Source organism: Ambystoma mexicanum, chromosome 2q (genome assembly GCF_040938575.1).
Source record: "Ambystoma mexicanum isolate Mex_15411 chromosome 2q, UKY_AmexF1_1, whole genome shotgun sequence".
NCBI lineage: Eukaryota > Metazoa > Chordata > Amphibia > Caudata > Ambystomatidae > Ambystoma > Ambystoma mexicanum.
Window position 1 is genome coordinate 196,439,261 of NC_090924.1, and position 25,123 is coordinate 196,464,383.

The 25,123-nt window shown below is 46.2% G+C and overlaps 1 protein-coding gene across 1 annotated transcript in view; it reads left to right on the top strand.

Annotated features, from left to right (window-relative positions):
• Window positions 1-14,711, top strand: part of CEP20 (centrosomal protein 20) — a 295,453-nt gene extending 280,742 nt beyond the window's left edge. Inside the window, exon 5 of the mRNA XM_069647116.1 lies at window positions 14,514-14,711. Coding sequence (XP_069503217.1) covers window positions 14,514-14,584 — 71 coding nt within the window. The 3' untranslated portion in view covers window positions 14,585-14,711. The remainder of the gene's footprint in view (window positions 1-14,513) is intronic.
• The last annotated feature ends 10,412 nt before the right edge of the window (window positions 14,712-25,123 follow it).

Genomic DNA, 25,123 nt, shown 5'->3' on the forward strand with positions numbered 1-25,123 from the left:
TTTTGTTATCTTATGTTATGAAACTAATAAAATATATTTTAAAAAAAAAATTACATTTGTTTTTCAGAACAGGACACATATTGATGACAACAATTCTGTATACAACACGCAAATATTCTATCCAGTTAAACTGACTGGAAATAAATACAAATAGACATGTATCATCCCTTACAAGTTCTAAGGATTTGGGTGAACGAATAACATGTAAATAAAGTACAAAACAGTACACGATTGACCGTGTTAATATTACAGACTGAAGACAAAAAAGGTTGTCGAACTGTGTTTCGGCCAATTCATCAGCTATTCCTTAAAGCTGGCAGGTGGTTGGCCTTCATCAGGACGGGGAAACAAGTTGAACTGAAGGTGTCCTACTGTTCTCGTGTAATCGGTTTGCCCGGTGTATTAAGTCTGGGAGATTGTTGTCGCAATTTCTGGTATTTCTTGTGTACCTGAATCCCCATTGAGGAGAACACGTGGGTACAGCATAGATGGCGCGGCCGAGGATTCACTCTCTCCAAAGATTACAAGACCTCTAGTAATGGGATATACTTCGGTGGAATAATTCACACCTGGGATATTTACCCAAGACCTCCATCAATAGGACTCCGAGATCTGTACCCCAAGAGGGTTTTTCTTTATGTAGTGTCAATCTGATGAGTGTACATGAGTTCAATCACCCTGATAATTTCACTATATGGTTCTAAACCCACCTGGGTAGATCAGGGCCAAGCCGGGAGCACTCTGTTTTTTCTAGGTCAAGAGAACTCTACAGGAGAAGTTACAGAAATTGGAAGGTGAGATGGTTACCCTGGAACAGGAAGCAGCGACAGGGCAGGAGAGGGGCACGGAATTAACTGACACTTCGGCATCTCATCGGGAGACACAGGACTCGCTTTCAAAATTTGATGGGAGTCAGGGACATAGGGATTTACGGGGAGGAAAATAAGGCAGGGCAGTATTGGCCAAGCTGATCCGGCGGGAGCAGCCCCGGCACAGAATAACGCAGATTAGAGGGGACTCTGGGGACTTAACCATCACCCAAGCAGGAATCAATGCAGCCTTTCAACACTTATATCAATCCTTGTATACGAGTGAAGCAGATATGGCAGAATTGACGGTCCTCGCTAGCGATGTCTAGGAGAAGCTAGATGGACCAATCAAAGAATCCGAAATATGTAAGGCGTTGCGGGCGATGGCAAAGGGTAAATCCCTGGGAGGGGATGGACTCCCGGTGGAGTTCTGCTGTAGGTTTGAGGACCTATTGGTCCCCTGACTTAAGTCTATGACAAGACTTTGAGACAGGGATTCTCCCAGAATCAATGCAGGAAGCAATAATAACGGTCCTATTAAAGGAACGTAAAGACCCCCCTCTAGTGTGCATCCTATCGCCCGATTTCATCATTAAATGTTGATGCGAAAATCCTGGGTCAGGTACTGGCTGCCAGATTGTCCAGAGTGGCCCCATGTCTGGTACACTCGGACCAGCGTGGGTTCGTACGGCGGCGGAGCACCACAAGAATCTTCATCGGTTACACCATATGATGTACCAGGTTAAGGACTGTCGAGAGGACATGGCAGTGGCCTTGTTCGATGCCTTGAAGTCCTTCGACTCCGTGGAGTGTGAATGGCTGTTTCGAGTGCTGGGAGCATATGGGTTTGGGGACAACATATGTTGGTTGCGACTTGTGTACAATAAACCAATGGCAAGAGTAAAAACAAATGACTGGGTGTCACAGCAATGGACGTTAAGCAGGGGGATGCGGCAAGGGTGTCCAGTCTCACCAATATTGTTTGTAATGGTGCTGGAAATGTTGGCGAGGTACTTCAGGAAAGAAATGGGAAACGCAGGCATCCTGGTGGGAGGGGTATGACATGTGATCTCCTTATACGCTGATGATTTGTTGTTATATGTGGGGAACCCGCTAAACAACCTTCCGATCCTTCTAGAAGTGCTGGGCAACTTCCGAAAGTTATTAGGATGTCACATCAATATAGAAAAATCAGTGTTTCCGTTAGGGGGTCTCCACAATCTGGACCTGACTGCCCTCCCAGACTCCGGACTCAGATGGGAGGGGGGGACTCTGTTTGGTATATGGGCATCCAGATTGTTCACAGTATCGAAGAGACATTTGTATACAATACAGGTAGAGCACTCTCAGGGATAGGGGACTCAGTCCAATTCTGGAAGAAATTACCGCTATCATTGATGGGCAGAGAAGCTTTATGCAAAATGGTTATTCTCCCAAGACTCCTTTATTACTTTCCCATATGCCATCAAGAAGGTCTTCTTCAAGATGTTAGATGAACGAGTTGGGGAGCTACTGTGGAATTCAGGGAGGAGAAGGGTCTCGCTGGCGACGCTGCGACATCCACGTCAAGAAGGTCTCAATTTACCAAATTATGAGCAGTATTTTATGGCAGCCCAGCTACAGGCTGTGTTAATGTGGATTCTGGGGCGGAGCTGCTGACTGGGATACTTGGGAATCTCCCGGCTCATCAAAGTGAAGAGGAATTTAGCCGACGGGGGTAGGGCGTGGGTTTGGGGGAAGAGGAACACAAATGTTTTCCTGGTGGTACGGGAGATCTGGAAGAAGCTTTTGAAAAGTAAGCAGGTACTGGGACTCTATAGTGCAAACTTACCATGGAGCGTGGATTCAGGATGACGGTATGGAGAATGGGGTTCTTGGGGTTGATGGAGAAGGGGTGTACCTCGGTTGGGGCCTTGTTTGAAGGAGGTAAGATGATGGCATTTGAGGAATGGAGGCAGCGATCTGGGATTTCTAGGGGGCAGTGTCTAGCCTACGGGACACTGGTTAAACGCTTAACAAGAATGTGGGTGGATATCCCGGAGGAACCCGCTACGAATCCATTAATGCAAGTGCTACTGACGCAGGGGGAGGAGAGAGCCAGGATCTCTCGTATTTATCAGTCAATAGGTGAGCTGTTCCCTGGGTAGGAGCTAGCAGTTAAGGTCAAGTGGGAAAGAGATGGAGGAGAACAGATTCCGGAAGCTGACTGGGAGACCATGTGGGAGCAGATCCGGAAGACCTTGAGAAATGCTAGATTTCAATTTATACAATTTAATGTCCTACATAGGGTATATGTAACCCCCGTCAAACTACACGCAGTGAACAATACTTTGAGTGCAGATTGTCCGAGATGTGGGGCTGGGCAAGCAGGGATCTGCTGCATGTTGTGGGGGTGTTCGGTGATCATAGACTTCTGACAAACAGTAGTATCAAAAATGTATGGGCTTCCTGGCTCCAGTTTTGAATGTCCCAAAAGTATTCTTATGGGGATTATTTCCAAGTGAGAAATGCCATAAAACACGGAGACGGCAGGCTCAATTTATGCTAGCATGGAAGAAACACCAGGGTCCGTCCTTGAGACAGTGGATGGAGGACATCTGTAGGTGGGGGATGGCGGAACTAGATGCCCTGATGAGGACCTGAGACCCAATTCTGAAAGACGGGGTGGTGGTGGATTGGAGTCAGCTGTTAAATGAGTTGCTCTCCTCAGCAGACTTAAAGTCCGCGTGAGGGGGTGGGGGTGCCTGCTGAATTGGTGAGGGAGGTGTTCGAAGGGAGGCAGATGGGAGACATGGGGGCAGTCAAATGGGGTGAATGGGAGAGTGGAGGTACCGGGACATGGAATATGCATGGTTGTGCACCCGCTGGGCTTGTGTACCCTTGAACTCATGGCAGTGTTTTGTGACTGTTGATCTCAAACTGTGAATCCTCTCACTCTACCTTGGAATTGTATGCAGGTTGTTCTGCCTGGAGAAGGTTACAGAAATGACAATGATGCATTGCCGCCTATGTTATGTTATGTAATTGCTCAGATCTATGCTGCTCTGGTTTGCTCCATGTCAAAAAAGTTTAATAAAAAGATTTACCAAAAATAAATTATGGCTCAGAATAGTTCATGGTTGGTGCAGGATGTTCCTGCCAGTTAACTTGGAGGAGGGCAACCTAGGTGAAGAAGCAAGTTTCACCCTTTACCAACTACTCTTTGCCTGGCCACCCAACAAACTGGAGACCTTACTGTGGGAAAACTAGGGGGAAAAGTGCATGCCCGGTGGGAGGTAGGGACGCAATAGTAGGCCTTAGGAGGGATGGTAAGGGTGCAAAGAGTCGCACCTTGGTGGCTTATGAGTGACCTCTCGTTGCCTCAGTGCTCGGATTAATCCACCTCTGGCTTACCTGATTCCAAGGTGGCTGCTGAGTGTGACTTGATTAGGCTGCAGCCTGGATGTTAGACATTGCAGCGAGTTTCTTTGCAGAGTCCCGGTAATGGAAAAAAGGGCTTTCCCTTCCTCCAGGTTAAAATAGATGAGATAGCAGAGCGATGTGTCCCATGCCAGTATGGGAACATCCGAGGTGCTACTGGTCAAACAAAAGAAATAGGGGATTGTGCTGGTTCACTGCAAGGTGCAAGCCCTAGTACTGGAAATGTACAGGGATGTTGGGAGTTCTTTGCTGAGGTGCACTGGCAAGTCTGAAATCGTTTGTAGGGGCCTGCCTTCTGGATAATAGAATAGCTTAACTGAACAGCCGGGACTGGCATTATTCACGGAAACGAACACCCTTGCAGCACTCTTGGATTTCCATTGCATTTTTACAATGTGGCCAGGAGGCACTACGGTGCACTTGACTAGCTTAAAGCGCCACCTAGCATGTTATACCTCCACATATGGGATATCAACTTTTCAAAGTGGACTTAAGTTAGGTGCCTGTGAGGCACAGGAATGTAAGTTTGTTGGTGACTAGATTAAATGGCGGAATAACATTTGTGGGTGCGGATTGTTATTTTATTAAAATAGGCCATAAAAGGTTGCGAACATCTGCCAAAACCTTACAGTACATATATTGTCCACTGAAGATTAATGCCACTAATTTCAATGCAAGGGGTCCAATGTATTTTCAGGGCAGTCGTGGTTTCAGCTGTGTTTCTGTGATTTGTGTAATGTCTGATTCATACATCTGATTCAGTGATGCCAATATACCGAGATAAAACATTTCGCTGTGGCATGGAATCAGGAAAGATAGTTTAGTGAAGTCAGTGGCCCTTTGGGTTTTCAAACATGTGACTGCAGCTTACAAACATTCAGGCTGGCTCAGCCTTTCATCCTGTAGAAGTTAAAAATGGATGACAATGACATGTTGTAATACCAATGCCTTTTAAAGTTCCTAAAAGCAGGAGGAATCGTGGCACGAACTGCTATATGTGAACATATTAGTGGCTTAAAAATGATAGTACTCGTTTGTCACTAGATAGCCACTTAGTTCTAGTACAGATGCTTGTTCTTGTCAGCCTGACTGGGCCATGAATTTCTCAGGTGTTGGAAGGTAAACCTTTCTTGAAGAAGAGGAGTGTATATAGGCGTGTCACTGATCATTACTTGTCTCAATATTGTATAAGAACACCTTCAACCAGATCACCAAGGGGACCTGTGGTTCAATTATTGACTTATGTGAGCAAGGTGGAATGACCTCCTCATAGCTCCCTGCTTTACATCCTGTGGCCCTGGCAATGGAGCGCACTCTTGCCAGTATGAGCTGGAAACGCAGACAAGATTGGAAATACCAAGGCCGCTGTCGCTAATTCCCAAGAACCTGCACACTTTCTATTTTTATAACCGGCAAAATAAGATTGACCGGTAGTAATTAGCTACTTGGCACTGTTACGTTCACTCTTTCAAAGTGTATGCCTTTAATGTCCCAAAAAGATCTCCTCAACCGGGTGCTATTCGTCCACATTCATTAAGGGCTCGTGCTATTTTAAAGGGCTTCTAATCGTGCATCTCCTATTGTCATCTACAGTGCTGCTTTTTGGAGTATACCACAGGCTTTCTTTAAGCAATACTCCGTTATCAGCTTTTTGTGTGTTTTTTTATTTTCAACCGGAAGTTTGATATATGTTTTGGCTAAATAGTAATGTTGCCATCTCCTCATAAAACTTCTGTGAGCTTTGCATTCTGTTTCCGGAATCTGCTGTAAGGTGAGAAGGACGTTGCAATTAGAACAAGTTACCAACCATTGCGACTCTATAGGCATTTGGCGAAAGAGTGGCACTGAAGCATAGAAGCTTTTGCGTGCTATAGTAGGGGTTGAGTCCTGTGTGCATGATGAGCTGCAGTTGCTCACTTGCTCTTCTCCTTTGCAAGAAATGCTCTAATCAGTGCCCCTGGTTTACTATTTTATTTATTTCACTTATAAAGCGCACAAACAACCCAGAGGCATCGAGGTGCTGTTACAGAGACCAGTTATTTGCATACGAAAGACACAGTATACGGCAGTGCAGATACAGGCGCAGAGAAAAACATGCACAGTCTAGTTAAACAGCCAGGTTTTTGAGGCTTCTCATTGGAAAGAATTGGACAGGCTTATACAGGGATTTTTGTGGAACAGGAAACCGCCAAGATTGTGTTTGGGAAGCTACAGTTGCCATTGGAGAAAGGCGGGTTAGGAGTGCCAAACTTCAGGGCCTATCATCTAGCCTTTACTTGTGCTTTCATGGTTGATTTCATGGAGATAAATCCTAGTGTGTGGGCAGCAGCCGAGGCGAGTGCTAATGGTCCTTTGTCACCTAGGGCATTGTTAACCACAGCATCGAAAGGTGTGAAAGATGTATTGACTACATCATTGAGAAATTCCTGGAAGAATCTGAATGTCTTGTTGGGTGTGAATGCATGTAGAGATCCGAATGCGTCCCTATGGATGAATCCCTCTATCAAACTGTATGACAAAACTTTATTCTGGCCTGAATGGTTTTTGGATGGTGTTAGTTGGGTTGGTGACCTCTTCATTGAGGGTGAATGGAAAAGCGCTAGAGATTTACAAAGAGAATTTCGCATCGAGGGTTTCAGGTTTTCAGACTATAGGAAATTGAAGTTGGCTGTGGGTGTGATTGATTTTCAAAATAGTCTGAATCTGGAATTTCTTACAAGGAAATCTTTGATGAATGAGGGCGGACTAGCGAGCAGGGTGTACAGGCAGATTCTACTCAAATATAAAGGCAATGATTTGCTAAGAATGAATGGGGTCGGAGAATTGGTGTGGACATTGCTGTGGAAAGTTGGACAAAGATGTGTGAGAATGTCAAACTGTGTTCCTTGGGTTTGACTGAACGGACAAGACAAATTAAGATCCTGAATAGGGTCTATTCGACCCCGGAAAAATTATGGAGGAGAGGTTTAAAGGATGTTCCGGAATGTTGGGCATGTGTTCAGGATAATGGTACGATGGAACATATGCTGTGGGATTGTGTGAAGGTTCGTGGGTTTTGGAGTGATGTCTGTGAAATTTGTGTAGAAATCCTGGAAGTGACCATTGATTTTAATTTCGAGACGTTAATTCTGGGGAATGACTCCATCTTGGATGACCTATCTCAGTGCCAAGAAAATGGTTATTTAGAGGGGCTGCAGTGGGTAAGAAAATTATCCTTAGGAATTGGAAATCAGTTGCTACATTAGAAAAAGAAATGTGGCTAAGTGAAATGCGAGATTTGGCAGCTATGGAGGAACATTTATATAGGAGACAAGGCAAAAATGGTTTGTTTGCAAAGATATGGGGGAGATTTTTGGAACTGTATTTAATTAGATTTTGTAGGCAATGAGATGTGAACTGCGGGTTAGGGTGGGTTTCGTTTCTATAGATACTATTGTTTTTGATGTTTCTGTGAATTTGTATATAATTTTGTAAATATGTTATTGCTTTTTTAAAAAAAAAATGTTTAAAAGATTTTTATTTTGAAAACAAGTAAACAATACAAACCAAACTTGCAGCGTTATTTACAATAAACTCGTGAACATCAATTAACGCTCATTACTGCTCCCCAAATCCCCCCCCTCTCCCAAGAGCTTATTTGCATTTCTGGTTCTGTATCCGCTGCGTGTGGCTGGGTATCGCTTCCTTCCGAAGCTGCAGGATCCACTACTGTGCCAAACAGTTCTGTTATTAACATTCTCCAAGCCATCAGGTTACCCACATCTTCTTCCCTGCACTTGCTACATGCCTCCTGCCACACCACCGTTTCAGCCTCCGCCCATTTTTGCAAGTCCCGCCACCATACCTCTACCCGTGGCCTGTGGCATTGCTTCCAGCCCATAGCTATCCTTCTTTTAGCAAGCACATATGCCAGGTCCCTCAGTTTCCCAAGGTGTTTAGTGTTCCGTGGTCTCGGAAACCCTCCTAACAGGCAGGACCAGGCTGTATCTATGTTGAGCGAGACCCCTTTATCCGCTAGTTTCCGTGCCACTTCCCCCCAAAAAGCTTAAATCACTGGGCAAGACCAGAACATGTGTGTCATATCTGCGTCTTCCTCATCGCATTTTGGGCATGCTTGTCTTCCTGCGTTTGCAAACTTAGATATTCTCTTTGGGGTCATATAGGCTCTATGCGTTATGTATAACTGTATCTGTTGTAATCTAGCATTTCTGGACACTTTCTTGTGGTATCCTATAGCACGTTCCCACATTCCATCGGTCATCTGTGCCCCCACCTCCGCTTCCCAGTCCAGCCTCAGGTGAGTCAAATTCTTCCCCACCCGGGTCATCACCATCTCATATAGTCTAGAGATCTCGTGCCCTCCTTCTGATATATCATATATTGTTCCCATTAGAACGTCTGGCTCTTCCGCCAGTACAATCTCTGGCCAGGTTTTGCGAATAGTCTGCACTAGCCTACGATACATGACATATTGGCCTCCATGCAAGCCTGTCTCTTCTCCCAGTTCTTCAAACTCTTTAATAGCCCCTTCTTGCCATATGTCTCCCAATGTGACCAGCCCAACCGATTCCCAATAGGTCCTGATTATCATCCTGAGCTGGTTGTCTCCCCTAGCTAAGGCAACTAGTGGCACCTGTGGGGAACACGGGCATGGGTTCTCCATCAGTTGGCATACTGTGTGCCACATCTTCCACCCAAGCAACAGCATACCTGGGCGTTCTTTCATTTCAAGTCTAGTCACCCGATAATCTCATTTAGGTAAAACGGGGTGCAGTCCTGCCCAAACAGCCTACATTCCGGAGTTTCTTCATCAGAGAGCCATTTGGTTACATATTGCAACTGACTCGCTACATAATAGGCCTCAACGTTCGGCAGCTTGATGCCCCCTCTATCATGGAAGTTCTGTAGCTTCCATAGCGCCACTCTATTTCGAGTGCCGTGCCACAGGAAGTCCCTACACATGCTGTTCAGTTTGACAAAAAACTTTTTCGGTATCAAGTATGGTATATTACTGAAGAAATGTAACAGCCTAGGCAGGACCACCATTTTGAGCATCGCCCCCGTCCCATCATCGCCAGCGGCAGCTTCTCCCAAAACTTCATATTTGTGCAGATTTTTTTCACAGCCACCTCGGTGTTATGCAAGTGTTCCTCCTCCACAGTATGATATACATCTATTCCGAGGTAGCGGAAGGAATCAGCCGCCCAAGGTACGGACAACACTGGCAACCGTTCCAGAGGGGCTCCTATGTAGCTCCCCAATGGGAACATGCTCGATTTTTGGGGGTTCGCCGCTATGCCGGACAATTCTGCATACTTTTCCATGACCTCTAGAATATACTGCAGATTTTCTTCCGGATATTTCAAATACAGTAGCAAATCGTCAGCATATAAGGATATTAGGTGTTTCTCTCCCCCTGCTTCAATACCGACCATGTCATATTGTTGTCTGAGGTACACTGCCAGGGGCTCTAGGACCAGAATGTATAACATCGGGTACCAGGGGCACCCTTGTCTGGTGCCTCTACTGAGTTGCCACCTTTCAGATATCACCGATCCTGTGCGTACTCTGGCCAGTGGTTCACTATACAACAATTTCGCCCACCTAACATAACCCGGCCCCATCCCGTATTCTTCCAGGGCCGCCAGCAACCATGGCCATCTCACTGAATCAAAAGCTTTGACTGCATCTAGGGACACCACCGCCATTTCCCCATCGCTCCTGTTTCCCTCTTCAATCACCCGGTGGAGTCGCCTGTGGTTGTGGGTTATATTTCTGTTGGGGACATAACCTGTCTGATCCGGGTGTATCAGGTTACTGATGACCCTTCTCAGCCTATTAGCCAGGACCGCCGTCAAGATCTTGCTGTCCTGGTTCAACATTGACAACGGTCTATAGGAGCCGCAGCAATGCCCTGGCTTGTTGGGCTTGGGGAGCGGCACGATTAGTGCTTCTCTGAGCGTGTCCGGTAGCCGACCCTTCCCAAAAGACCCATTGAGCATCTCTAGCATAGGGGGGGAGTACTTCTGCTTTATATGTTTTGTAAAACTCAGCCGGGAATCCGTCCGTACCCGGGGTCTTGCAGGTGGGCAGCTGTTTCACCACCTCCTCTAATTCCTCCAGGGTAATCGGTGCGTCTAGTTCCCCCCCCTTTCTTCATCACTAATCTTAGGTAATTCCATGTCTTTTAGTGTTTCTCTAATCTCCTCCTGATTGTCCCCTCCTCTGTCCTCATATAATGTTCTATAATAGCCCAAGAATGCCTCGTTGACTCCTTCCTGGGCGTCAACCACCTCCTGTCTTCTCTGGTTATTATCCTAATCGGGGGCCTGGGGGTTTCGCTCTTGTATAACCACGCCAACAAGCGGCCAGTTTTATCCCCACCTGCATGTTGCCTCTCAACATACTTTTTGTAGTTAAGTTATAGCCTTTCCCAAAGCTCCGCACACCTCTGCTGCAACTCGAGTACAAGTTCCGCGTCCCCTCCTGCCCTGTTGCTTTCGCGCTCCAGTTTCTCTTCCTCTTCCTCTAGTTCTGTTAGGACCCCACCCTGTAGGCCTTTTGACTTAGCAATAGCAGCACCCCGCAACACCACCTTAAAGGCCTCCCAGAGTGTGCACGCCAAATCTACGCTGCCTGTGTTTACCTCAAAGTACTGTGAGATCGCATCCCTGATGTCTTCCCTGAATACTGGGTCTCTGAGCGCCTCCGCCCGGAGGCGCCACGTCGGTATCCGCGCCCTGGGGCGGCAGTGCTGCCAGGTCAGCACCAGAGGCGAGTGGTCCAACAGGGCCCTCGCTCTATATTCTATTTGGGTGGTCTCCATCATAACATCTGGAGTGGCAAAAAAATAATCCAGCCTCGTGTGCAGGTGCTGCGGAGCTGAGTAGTGCGAGTACTGTGTTTCATTAGGGTGTTTCAGTCTCCAAACATCCGCCAGCCCAAAGTCATCTAGTAATGTCTGCAATACCCTGGCCGCTGGGGTGGGCCTATCAATCTTCCCATCCAATCGGTCTGCCTTTGGGTCGAGCACACAGTTGAAGTCCCCTCCCCAGATAACCGCTCCCCCCACACACGCGCCCAGGTGAGTACATAGGGTTCTAAAATACGTAGCAGTGTTTTGGTTGGGGGCATATGTATTTATAATGCACACCTCTTTATTCTCTACCAGGGCCTTTAATATGACCAACCTACCCTCCGTGTCCACCATCTCTTGCGTAAGTTGGAGCGGAACGTGCGGTGCCACCCAGACCAGCACTCCCCTAGCGTAGGCAGAGTACGGAGAGCCCACTACAGTACCTCTCCACTTCTTCCCCACCAGTTCCAATTTTTGCTTCGTCAGATGTGTTTCCTGCAACAGCGCAATATCAATCCTCTGTCTTTTTAAGTACATAATGACTTTGTTTCTTTTTAAGTAGCTGTTAAGTCCCCTGACATTCCATGTTACGATCTTAAGGTCTCCCATGGCTCGTGAGTGTCTTCTTGCCTCCCATGTAGCGACGCCCCTTTGCCCACGTGATACAGATACAGTCCTCCATTTTTGCTTGTAGCTTCTCGTACCAGCTCGAACTCCCCATAACTATGTACACGATAGATCCCCAACTTCCCTCCCCCCACCCGTCCCTTCCCCAACATCACACACCCCAACTGCTGCCCAGCTCTCTTCTCAGAGCTCAGGCACCCCCACATCTAGCCCTGCAAGCACTAAACGATGCACAGAGCTCAGTAGGGGGAAGTCGCCCTAATGGCCACTTAACTGAAACTGTTATGGGGTAGAAAGAATCGCTCCGTAAGGCTCCCGTTAATTCAACATTAACCACAGTGCTTATGACATATAGTGCAATAGTCTGACCTTCTCTACTGTAGGCTGCGCAAGCGACTATATTCAAGTCCCACGTGCCGCGCCATCTTGCGGCACCTTCTTCGTGCATCACTTATCTCTTCCGAGCTCTTTCTCCGTCCGAACTTCTGACTCCTGGGGACATCCTTGCACATCGAGCCATCCCATGGCATCCTCCGGGGTCTCAAAAAACAAAGTTTTATGTTTATGAATGACTTTCAATTTTGCCGGATACAATAACATATATTTGTGGCCCGCCTCTCTCAATCTCCGCTTTACCGTCCCAAAGTTAATGAGGCTACGCTGCACAGACAGGGTGTAGTCCGGGTAAGCCGTGATGTTTGCCGCTCCTCGTGTGATCGTTCCTCCCTTACGAAAGTGTTCCAATATCCTCTCCCGGTCACGGTAATTAAGAATTTTGGCTATCACCGGCCTAGGCGGGTTCCTCGGCGGCGGCCTCCTTGTTAGGGCTCTATGTGCCCTTTCCACTGCAAATCCTTGGGATAGGGCTCCTCTGGGTATCTCTTGCAGTAGCATGGATTCAATGAATTCCGTGGGATCGTGGCCCTCCAATCCCTCCAGCAGGCCCACGATGCGTATGTTGTTTCGTCGGGCTCGTCCTTCCGCCTCCTCCGCTCTGCTCTCCAAGTTGCCCACTCTTTGTATCAGGGCGTGCAATTCGGCTTTATGGGAGGCGCAATCCGCAGTATTCGGGCTAACTTCCTTCTCAAGGGACTCCATGCGCTCCACCAAGGCCCTGACATGCTGTCGGAGTAGATTAACATCCTCCTGCACCTCTCCGACCTTGAGGTCCAGTGCCTTTTTTAGTTCAGTGACGGCTAGTTCTAGTTTAGATTCCCAGGCCGCCCTTAGGACTGCAATCACAGCCAGGACTTCTTGGTTAGCGCCCGAAGTCGTCATGCCGCTTGCAGGCGGCTTGTCCCTGCTGTTGGTAATGTCTTGACCAGGGGACGTCTTAGCGAAGTCGTCTAAGGTGGGCTGTTTTCGCCTTCGGCCTCACCGTCCTATTCGACATGACCCAGAGGACCTGTGTTGAGCACAAGTGACAAATGCGCACTCAGTACGCCCCTTTCGCTAGGTCACCGTGCGGCCTGCTTCTTCTTTTGTTCCGGGCATTGGTCGGCCATTTTGTGTTGTCTTCCGTCTCCGATGCTCCTTATCTCTTCTGCACCGATCTCTGCCACCGTTCCTCCTGTACCATCCAGAAGTTCACCTCGTGTAGCCCAATCATTCACACACCGGCATGTGTATTTTCAGCGGTCAACGGCCCGTCATCACGCACTTTTTTGCCCGGATCGTTGCAGGATCTCGGGAGCTCCTCCAGATCGCGTCCTCCTACATGGCCCTCGTAGCCACGCTCCCATTGCTTTTTAAAATTGATGTCTTCTTTCTCTACATTGAAAATAAAGTTCCAAAAAATAAAATAAAAAAAAAAACAGCCAGGTTTTAAAGGCTCTTCGGAATACCCAATATGACTGTTCTGCTCTCAGGGTCTTTATCCCAGGAGTCTTTAGGAAGAGGTACATGGACTACAACTACAAGCACTACTATAACAAATAAAATGGGTACAGATTAGGCGCCACTAGGTGAACTGAAATATTTCAAAAATAATTGGCATTTACGGTTTTATCCAGCAAACTGAAGGTGGATGATTTTCATATACCTACCCCCAGTTAGCCCATGAATGCCATTAGTCTGTCCATTGAAGCCAAATTAGCAAGCTAATATGATCCTCGTATGGATTCTGAATTGGGTACTGCAACTCCCTTCTTGTGAGTATAATTTAAAAGCTGACCCAAAACATACAGGTCACCTAGAACTCTGCAGAGACATTTAATATAGAGAGGTTTTGCACTGGACCTTGAATGATTTCTTGCTTGTGTTTATGGGGTAGATGCCATTTATTTTCTTACTTTGCGATGCTTTGATTATATACACAAATATGTGCATTACAGTGAAAATAAATAACTGAGGTAAATATTACTTACCTAACAGGAATATGAAGGAATTAACTCGTGAGCACAATACACACGTGAAACATATCTTGTTCATTTGCCCAATTTCAACCTGCTTGTACTTTAACATTGCTAAATCTGAGTTCCGGCCCTTTGAACTTCATGTCCAGTAATCATTTGCAGGTGTCTTTGAAAGACGTCAAGCTTGGGGAGAATAGTAGGTATTCATGAACCTTCTGTTAAACCCAATTCGGGTCAATGGATTCTCTTTTGTTGTTGTTAGGCTATTCATCATAAAATTATGATTATCTGAGAAGGGAGGGTTCTGATAAATATTGGAAAAACGGAGACCTGAGTTGTTGACTTTTCCAATGCCACGTTGGGTACAAGAATTGCTGTAAGTTCTTTGAAAAGTTGTACTAAAAGCATACGTGACAGTATTTAAATGTCAATTCCTTTCTTTTTTAGATGATCGTCCAGGACCTTCCGCGGGTACAAGCATTGGTGGACCGTTCACATTGAGGGGCACACAAAGATGATACATATTTAAGTCTTGAACAATTATAGATAAAGTTGAAAAATATTTGCATTCATATTTTTGTCTTTTGTGTCGCATTAACCTGTTCGAACATGTATCCTTTTGTAATAAATGTTGATTAAATCTTGTGTTCGTTCTTGTTATTCTATGCATGTTTATATCTGACATGTAAGCTTAATCAAACTATTGTAGCTTGCAAAGAAATCTTGACAAGGGAGATTCCTCTGAGCCAGGACTGGTCTGACACCTCGAGATGCCAAAGAAAATGTGACTTTCTACCAGGTTCCACTAGCTAGTTCTCAACCTCTACTTCTGGCCTCCCGTGTCAGTTGTCCTCTTGGCGTCTCCAATTGGTTGCATCAGTGACATGTTAAGGCTTTACATGCACGTCACGCTCCTGATCAGACAACATCCCTGGCCCACCAACTCAAGCAACTAAGCTAAGAGCTAAACAACCCTAGAGAAACTTCTTTTTGGGCCTTTAAAGGCCACGAAGAAGGCTCGATCTCCTGAACCCCTGCAATAAGCAACCCTATTCCAAGCGTTCCATATGCCCCACCCATTCCCTTTCAACATTTCCCCTGCAGCCCCAAATGCCCTGATAACCTAACAAAAAGTACACCCACACAAACAAACGTCATTCACTTCAACACATGACATGGAAAACAAATCACCACCATTGGACAGCTGAACACAAATATGCATTCTACAGTATCTGACAAATTAAACCCTACTAAAACTGAGTTTGTCCTCAAAAACCGATGCAGGCTGCAGCCCCAGATTAGGCAAGATGCACCTTGGTTATTTCATTTGCATCTTCCCCTCCAGTTCAAAGTCACTAGACTTCTGCATCCCAGACATTTGGCCCTAACCAACCCTTCTCTGCAAGCTCAAGCCTTTATTTATTTGGGTATTTTAAGTGTACTCTGGACAACTGCAAGGCTGCTTTAGAGTGGAACAGTTCATGATGGGCGGTCAAGGTACAAAGACAAGTGGTGTGTGGTCAACCTCAAATTCTCACGGTGTCCTAGAACTGGTTTGCTGCCAGGTTGTGTGGCACTCAGCGGGTCTTGCTTGAGAGAGAGTGTTAAGGAGTTCTAAACTGATGAGCTTTGTGCTTGTAGAGTTCTATCACCAAAGCATGTGAGTCTGGACTGGTGAGAATTCAGTACAGTTTGAGCAGCCAGTCTTGAGAGATCTGTAGGTTGGCAACAGGGGAGGACTTCGGAGATTTAAGTGAACGCAATACTGTCAATTAAACAAGGGGGTTAATCATAGGGCCTCTTTACGAGTCCGGTGGTAATCCTGCCGGTGCTACCGCCGGACTCGTAATATTTTACCGGCACCTGACTTTCCGGTGCCACCGGTCTGGCGGCCCGGAAAGTTCAGCGCCAGTAAATTGTCCCCATTCCCAAAGAGTCCCATAGAAGTGTGGACACGGAAGCACCAGCACAGTTGCTTCTGTGGAGGGTCTGCCTTCCATGTCCGCTGCGCCCGGCTGGGTAAGACCTGTCGGGCACAGCAGCCACGGTAGGCAGACTCAGATTTTGCAGATCCGGGGACAATTGTGTTGGTGAGCTTACTGGTACCCGTGTTTCCGGACCGGCAAACTCATAATGAGGCCCAAAGTCCTGATGTCAGTATGGTGCTTAACCATCAGACATGAATGTTGGTTATCTGTACTCCTCCTTATCCAAACCAAAAATGTGGAAAAGGAATACTGTGGAGGGTTTTTGCCAAGAGGGTGACAGAGATCAATGTAATACAAGCTGAATAGGATAACTGCAATGACGAGCAGGATTACATGTATCAAATGGGCAGTACAAGTCAAGATGCCATATGTGGAGTAAGACAGTCTTGGTAACTGCTTTTCCTTTTTTTATGAAGTGGAGGTCACTGTCAACAGTCACTTCTAAATTATGGACCAGAGGTTTGGATTTTAGGGGAAGGCTAATTTCAGACACTTAGAACGATAAGAGCCCATTGTAACTTGCCCAAAGAGCAAACCTCAGTTCTTGTATGTACTGTGAAAAGGTCGATTTTCAGCTACACAGGAACTTAGCCATCACAGTTTAAGCTGTCACTCATAATTAGATCTTAACTAATATGCATTAACGCTGATTATTTCCACCTGCGTGTCTCATCACACCTTAGTACAGCAAAAACTCTTCATTTTGTAGCGTGGAAATGAGCTGAGAAATCGCTTGTGGCTGAAACTACAAGCCTGGAATATACCTAGAGGTTTGCTTAAGATGCTAATGTTGCTATATAGTAACACGACTGTAGGAATAAGACTGGATGCAAAGGGAAGGTAATCTGCTGTAATACCAACATGTTGCGGAGTAAAGCAAGGTTGTATTGTGGCGGCAACATTGTTCAACCTCTATCTTGCGGATTTGGTGATGGCTTTCAATTGTTCAGTATCCACATATCTGGTCAAATGTGGGGAATCCTGTGGGGCGGTTGGCTTATTCCAACGACTTGCTGCTCTTAGATCACTCCCCAGCCGGACTCCAAAATCTTTTAGATGCCTTGAATGTCTATTTGAAAAATAATGGGATGCGTGTCAACATCGAAAAAAGCAAAATAATGCTATTTCCAGCAAAGCAAGTTACTAAAAAATACACATGGCACCTGAATAATCTCAAGCTTGAAATAGTAAGCAGCAACAAGTATTTGGGTATCCTGCTGGATAGTAAACTCGTCTGGGAAGAGCAGTGGTTCTCTATTAAAAATTGTTGGCTTATTTCAACCAACGCAATCAGTGCCTTTTATAGGTTGAAATAGTGGATATTCAGCAGAGGCAGTCCTATTAATATACACTGCAAAGGTACGTTCAATGTTATTGTATGCAATTGAAGTGTGGGGTCACCGCTTTCTGTCCCGTGTAATCAATTTAGAGGCTACAATATTGAGAAAATGATTGCGCTTGCTGAGTAATATCCCAATTGAGTTGAGTACCTCTATCTCGAATTTAACATGAAATGTATCAAAGCAGAGTATATTCATTGTTCTGTTAGGAGTTACGTCAATTTGGTACAATTAGATAATGGCACTATTGTGGTAACCCATATGCGTGCATTTCTGAAGTTATCGAAGTGCAATCAACTGGGTGTTCTAGGAACTATTATGAATATGTATGCATATTGGAGAATTGGCTTTGAAACAGTAGCTAGCACTATACCTATGAAGATATTTAGGAGGTGGCTCAAGAGAAAAATTATAGGATATTGTAATGAGTCGCATTTAATATTTTTGGCATCAAAGGCACATAGTAGAGCATTTTGCCAATATTATATGTATCGTGTGCAACCACCTAATTATATCAAAGTGTACCCTAGCCCATATGTGTTTAGAAAATATCTCATCATGTAGTTTAATCATTCATCAGTGTTGGAGATAAAGGGTGCATGGCTTGGTATAGCGCGCAATAGACGATTATGTGGCTGCCCAGAGATTGAATCATTGTACCATTTACTGGTGTGTTGTGAAAGTTTAAACGAACTAAGAATACTGTTTTTTAAATCCTACAATAATCAGACCAATATGAATATGATAGAAGGGTTATGGTCTCTGTTTATGCAAGGTGATGATCTTAATTTAATATATTTTTTTGTCAGATTTTATTTTTAGGATTGAATTGATCTTAAAATATATTGAGTAATGAAGTGTTATGTATACATAAATGCTTTTGTGTTTTTATCTGATTTGATATGTAATTGAATTGTTTTTATATTGTATTGTTTTATTTGTTGTATATACAAAGCTTTTTAGCTGAAAGTATATTAAATAAACTGAAACTGAAACTGTAGCGTGGAAATGTATTTCAGATGCACACGGTGTGCATATGATGTCATATAGTGATGGTTCTGAAATATTTAATTTTGTTTACTATATTATTACATGGTGTTGTGTAACTAGATGACAATATGCAATACCGATTTGGGTGCGTAGTTGTACTGCACAAACAGACTTATGGTTCCAGTATTCAATACTCTAAAATTAGTTTGAGTCCCAAAACATAATCAAAAATAAATGTAGCCATCAAATATGTGTATGGGGTTTGTCTTTTCACAGCCGCCACGTGTTTTTCGACCAATCGGTCGTCCTCAAGGCTGTTATAAATATATGTGGTTGCAACAATTGAATCGTCATCAACAAGAAAATATACAATTGTTGGTTGGTGATAAATTATACACATCAACATCATAAGTAGTGCGTAATGAACCAAAGTGCAATTGTGCAGGTAACAAGAGTATTCGATTCAGATATGCATTGTAAGTAACAACAAAAGGGTATACATACCCATGATCAGGCAAGGACAATCATGGAGGGCGGGAACAGTTACGGGGGCACAAGATGTAAGTCTCTTAGCATCAGATCATAATTCACTTGACATCATGTTAATAAAATTCTTGCATTGTTAGAAGAATTGATTTTCAATATTCATGTTCTATGTTCCAATTACACCCAATAGGATTATTGGTGTTTGGGGTGATAGTAAGTTAGAAAATACTTGTGCATTGGTGAGACCCATTACCAAGTATTAAGTGTTCCAATTGTGCATGTTAAAGGTCATGCAGTTTGGGAAGACTGATAATTCACCAAATAATTCAGGGGATGAATCCTACAATAGTTGTAAATAAAATAGAAAAGATTCTAGGTACTCATGTGGACTAGACATTAATTTAAATGCGAGAGATGCGCAGCTCGAGATTAGATGTCTCATTGAAAAATGGGAACCTTACCCTAGCAAGTTGTTCGCAAAATTCTTCATGACCTTTAACATGCAAAAACTGCATGACCTTTAACATGCACAATTGTAACACTAATCCTTGGTAATGGTTCTCACCAATGCACAAGTATACAAGTATTTTCTAACTTGCGATCACCACAAACACAATAATCCTATTGAGTGTAATTGGAACATAGAACATGAATATTGAAAATCAATTCTTCTAACAATGCAAGAATTTCATTATCATGATGTCAATTGAATTATGATCTGATGATAAGGGACTTGCATCTTGTTCCCCCGTAACTGTTCCTACCCTCCATGATTGTCCTTGCCTGATCATGGGTATGTATACCCTTTTGTTGTTACTTACAATGCATATCTGAATCGAATACTCTTGTTACCTGCACAATTGCACTTTGGTTCATTATGCACTACTTATGATTTTGATGTGTATAATATATCACCAACCAACAATTGTATATTTTCTTGTTGATGACGATTCAATTGTTGCAACCACATATATTTATAACAGCCTTGAGGACGCCCGATTGGTCGAAACACGTGTCGGCTGTGAAAAGAATAAAACACCATACACATTGGATTGCTACATTTTATTTTTGATTGTTTTGCGACTCAAACTAATTTTAGAGTATTGACTACTAGAACAATAAGTCTGTTTGCGCAGTACAACTACACACCCAAATCTGTATTGCCTATTTCTTTGAGGGACCAAGGGGAACCTCATGTGTAGATTCTGCTGCATTTTGACAGCCATTTGATTTAAGGAAGTTGAGCGCACCGCATATTGTTACTGCCCTACATTTTTGGTATTTCTAGATGCCAATATGGGTTCCATCTTCCGTCCATAGTTCACCCCTAAGCAGATCCCCGCACATCTTCAGATTCTTTTTTTTTTATGCCACTGAGTTTGGTCACAGAAAGAGGAGGAAAGAAGAAAGATTATCAAAATAATGCTGCCCGACCTCATTGGTTAGAAGAGAACATCAGATGGTTAACTCTGAAAAGTCGAAAACGCATGGGGCCTCATTACGAGTCCGGCAGTAACCGAGGTGGTAAAACCGCCTGGTTACCGCCGGACTCATATTACCATTCCGCCTCCGTGATTCCCGGAATTACCGGGGCATTACAACCCTGGTTTTCCGGGAATCACGGAGGCGGAATGGTGTTAATCCCCATTCCCATTGAGTCATATGGGACTCAATGGGAATGGGGATCATGGAAACACCGGCAGCATCTCGTAATGCTGCCGGTGTTTCCTCGTCCGCCTGCAGGTGGGCGGTGTTAAACCCGACAGGTCAGACCTGGCGGGAACATCACCTCCCACCTGCAGGAGTTGTGATCGCCCGGCATGGAAACAATGGTGGCGGCGGGTTTACCGCCACCGTTGTTTCCATCCCGGGCGATTTGTAATGAGGCCCAGAATCTTCTCAATGTGTTTTTTCAGCATTTAGAACGGTTGAATAAAAGATAGCTTTTAAAATCTTTAGTAAATTACAAAAATTGCTTGACTTGGTCGTTTTGGGCACATGATCAAAACCCCATTTAAATGTTGCTCTCATGTGGTCATTGGTTACCATGGATTGATAAACACTGTGGGGGTCATTCCAAGGTTGGAGGTAAGGGAAAAACAATGCCGGTAAAGGATTAACTGCATCGCTTACCGCTCCGGGCTATTTCGACCTGCCTAGCGGCACCGTAAATACTGGTACCTCTAATAGCGGCATGGGCGCGGGCACGCGACCCTTCATGTCGGCAATACCGGCATGCCGTAAACTGGATGAAATCACAAGTCGGGCTGACATGCAAATACTGGCATCATGAAGGCGCTAAAAGTGGATACCGGCATGCCGTAAATACCGGCATCGTGGACCAACCGGAAAAGGCTATGTGCAGTGTTGCCAACTGCCACAGGTGCGCACCATCAGCACAGGTGGAGGCAATGGAGTCTAGGCCTAAACAAAAGGAGCACACCAACACACCACACCCCTTTCCACACCAAGATCAATACAATAGTAGGATCAATACAATAGTAGCATCAATACCTGAGCTGGAGGACATGCTTGCATTGCAACACCAGCACCAACACAACAGCAGGCACCACAGAGGAGACGCAGCAGGAGAAGGAGGGTGAGACAGGCCCAGCATGCCCCACCAGTGCAGCCAACGTAACCATGCAGGCCACCCCCAATCCCAATCATCAGAGCCAGTCCTTTCAACCCAACCCTGGAGCAGAACCACACCCTGTACCGTCTGGACCGGGACACCATCAACACCATCGTGGACATGATACACAACGACATTGTCAGCCTTATTGAAATATGCACCGCCATCCCCCCTCTACTAAAGGTACTGTCAGTGCTCCACTTCCTTTCCACAGGCACCTACCAGCACACAGTGGGGCACATGCATGGCATATCACCACCCTTATTTACTTGCATCCTGAAGCAAGTGCTGGATGCCCTCCTCAAGCACACAACGTAATACATATCCCTACCACGGACTCTCCAGGAGATCCTTGAAATAAAAGGTGGCCTCCATGCACTGGCAGGCATGCCAAATTGTCTAGGTGCCCTTGACTGCACCCACATGGAGTTGGTGGCCCTGCATGCCATGGAGGTGGTTTACTGCAATCGCAAGCAATACCACTCCAACAAGGTGCAGATGGTATGCGACGCCAGCAAGATCATCACACATTGTTGTGCCCGATATCCCGGATCAAGCACAGGAATGCTGCATGGCACCATGGGAAAAATCAGCACTGAATGCCTAACATTGCAGAGCCTACTGCCAACGCTCCCCATCAGAAAATCCTACAGAACACTACACATCACTAAATGGACCCGGACACAGCTGTATGCATACACAATGCATGAGCAACAAGACGGCAGAGCACACTGTGTATCATCTTGAAGATGCAACCCACACCATTATTCCATGGCACAGGACACATTGAGGATATAAAAAATGGTGTGCATACAACCAGGGACATGTGCATGTGGCCAATGATAATCTGTCGGCATGTGTGACTAGTACAGCTGTCCATCATCAATCGACTGACGTACACCTTTTTATCTACCTCCCATGCAGGTGACCGTGGCTATCCCTTGATGACATGGCTCCTCACCCCTGCCCAAAACCCCACATAACGGGCACGAGGAGGACTACTATCGATCCCACGCCCGTACGCGTGTGGTCATTGAGCAGATCTCCTGCCTGTTGAGTGCATGGTTTTGCTGCCTTAGCCCCTCGGGTGTGGGACTCCTCTAGAGGCATGAGAAGGGGGTCAAAATGATCATGGCATGTGTCATGCTGCACGACATGTGTATTCGACGCAACGTGCCCCTGCCCCCTGACATTGGACTGCAACCACCTAGTGATGATGAAGGGGATGAAGAAGAAGTGGCAGCACATCATTGCGTTGCCGATGCACAGGCGGGGCGTGCAGCGGGTCAGTTAGTGATTGCACAATATTACTGACACACATGGCTACAGAGGGTGACATGATAGTTTGACAGAAGGCACTGGGTGTGGGGGTACACATACACTATGCACTGTATATGAATAAATGACACATGCGCAATGATGAATGTCCACTCAGGCCTTGCTTTGGACACAACTGGTGTATTGAAATTAACAATAACCCTCCATCCCCCCCCTACACACCCTCCCTCCTCTTCTCCCCACAACTCACCCACACACCCTCCCCCATCTCCCCCGACACGTCCCAACAAGTCTCTAATGCCTTCACCAGGCTGGCCAGACTATTTTTGTGCACTCCCTGGACCTGGTGGCAGCATGTCCGGCCAGCGCAGGGTGCGCAATGACCGACGGAGTGGGCTGGTCTGGGTAGAGCTTGATGAGGATGGTGTGGCCTCCTCCTCAAACTGGGTTGCCGGATGTACTGACTCCATGGCATCGGCGATGCGGATAAGTACCTGCCACAGGGCGGATACCTCCTCGCACAGGTGGCTAGTTTTCTCCGCAAATACCTTGCCCATGGAGGTGGTGTTATCACCGATTGTCTTGCCTAGAGAGGTGATGTTCTCCTGCCTTGCCTGGCCGTTGTCCTCCACAAACTGCTGTACAAGGGCAGTCTGTCACGATGCCCGCTCCCGGGGAGCCGGCTAAGGCCCTGCGTCCCTGAAAGCGGACATCAAGTCCCCGGGGAAGGTCCCAGCAGCCCCTTATAGGGGCCCTTTGGACAGCGTCCTGGCGCCTATGGCGCCAGGCTCATAGAAAACGTCAGTCCTGGCGCCATAGGCGCCAGGCTCATTATGAAAGTGTTTGGGTGCACTTACCTGATGCAGACCATACTGCAGAACCCCGGCCTCCTTGAGGCCTGAAAGGAACTACTTTACCTGTGGGACTCATTTACCACCCGGGAGTGGTCGGGGAAGGATACATACCTGATTGGAGGAAGGACACATTCTAGGAACTTCTTCCAAGGCTATTTAAACCACACCCGATCAGCCACACGTGCTTCGCGTTGTTCTGCATCTAGCAGCTGGACGCTCACCGTGTCTGCTCCTGCATCTTGACTTCTGCCACACCTTCCAGCATCCTGAATCACCTGCAAAGGAAGGGAACAAGAGAACAGAAGAAGGAAAAGGCCTCACCTGCTAAATCTGCATCCCAGAGACATTTCGCCGACAATCCTGAAAAGGAAGACATTTATTTTTAAAAGCACATCGCATCGATCGCTGCAGCGCCGCATTCTACTCACCTTTACAGGGCGCCTACATGTTCAGCAGCGACCATCCGGATTCGCAGTCGCGCCCCCACGCCTAGGGAGAAAAAGACGAGAACAAAGGTGAGAGAAAGAAGGGAAAAGGGAAGCTAAAACTCCATGTCAAGACTTACCTGTTGGGTCATTCCCTTTTCATTTCGGGTCCGCGCCGCATCCAGGCATTTTCGGACCCCGGCCCCTAAGGGGAAAAAGACATCAGTGTTAATGAGTGAATGAAAAGACATTACCAAAACACTCATTAAAGACTTACCTGATTTCCACAAGGATTTCACCGCTCACCTCAGGTCGGTGCCTGTTCCCCGGCATTCCGTACCCCGGCCCCTATGGGGAAAAAGACACTAGCATTAGAACATTAATGCATGGACACAAGGGGAACCACTTATAGAAAAACTTACCTGGAAGCCAAGCAAGTTTGGTTCTCACCCATCCGAAAATCCAGTGACGTAACTGGATACCAACGTGCCTCTGCATCAGAAGCGGCATGGAGAGCTCGTCCTTCCAGACCCTAAGGTGAGACGCTACGGGGAAGCACAGAAGGGTTTTGAGGAGGGTGAGAGGGGTAAGTGGGAGGCCGATTGCATTACCCCGCAGACAGTTTACCCCCTATTCTCACCTACAGAAGGATACTTCTGCGAGTCAGACAAGCCAGATCTGGGGCCCGGTCCAGTCCGTCTTCCGAACCCTGCGCATCACCTTAGACGAGGTCACAGCAGAGCGAACCAGGCCAGCGCCCCCGTGGGAGTCAGGTGAGCGTTACACAGTCAGCTGCTCATAACGCTACGGCCCTGCGGATGCACCTGTCGAGGTGGACGGTGCCTGGGTCTCATGTTCAGCCTCGCTGCTCTCCACTATGGGACTAATGGCCCCTTGAATTAACCCCCCACCCCCAGAGTGCTCTGACGTGGTGGCATGGTCTGAACCAAGAGATGTGATTTGGGGGGATGGCAGTGGACTGGGCGTGCGGGGCAGTTCGGAGGAATCGTCCTCCACGGGCACCCATACGTCTTCCTGTGCCTCCTCCTCAGCCTGGGGTG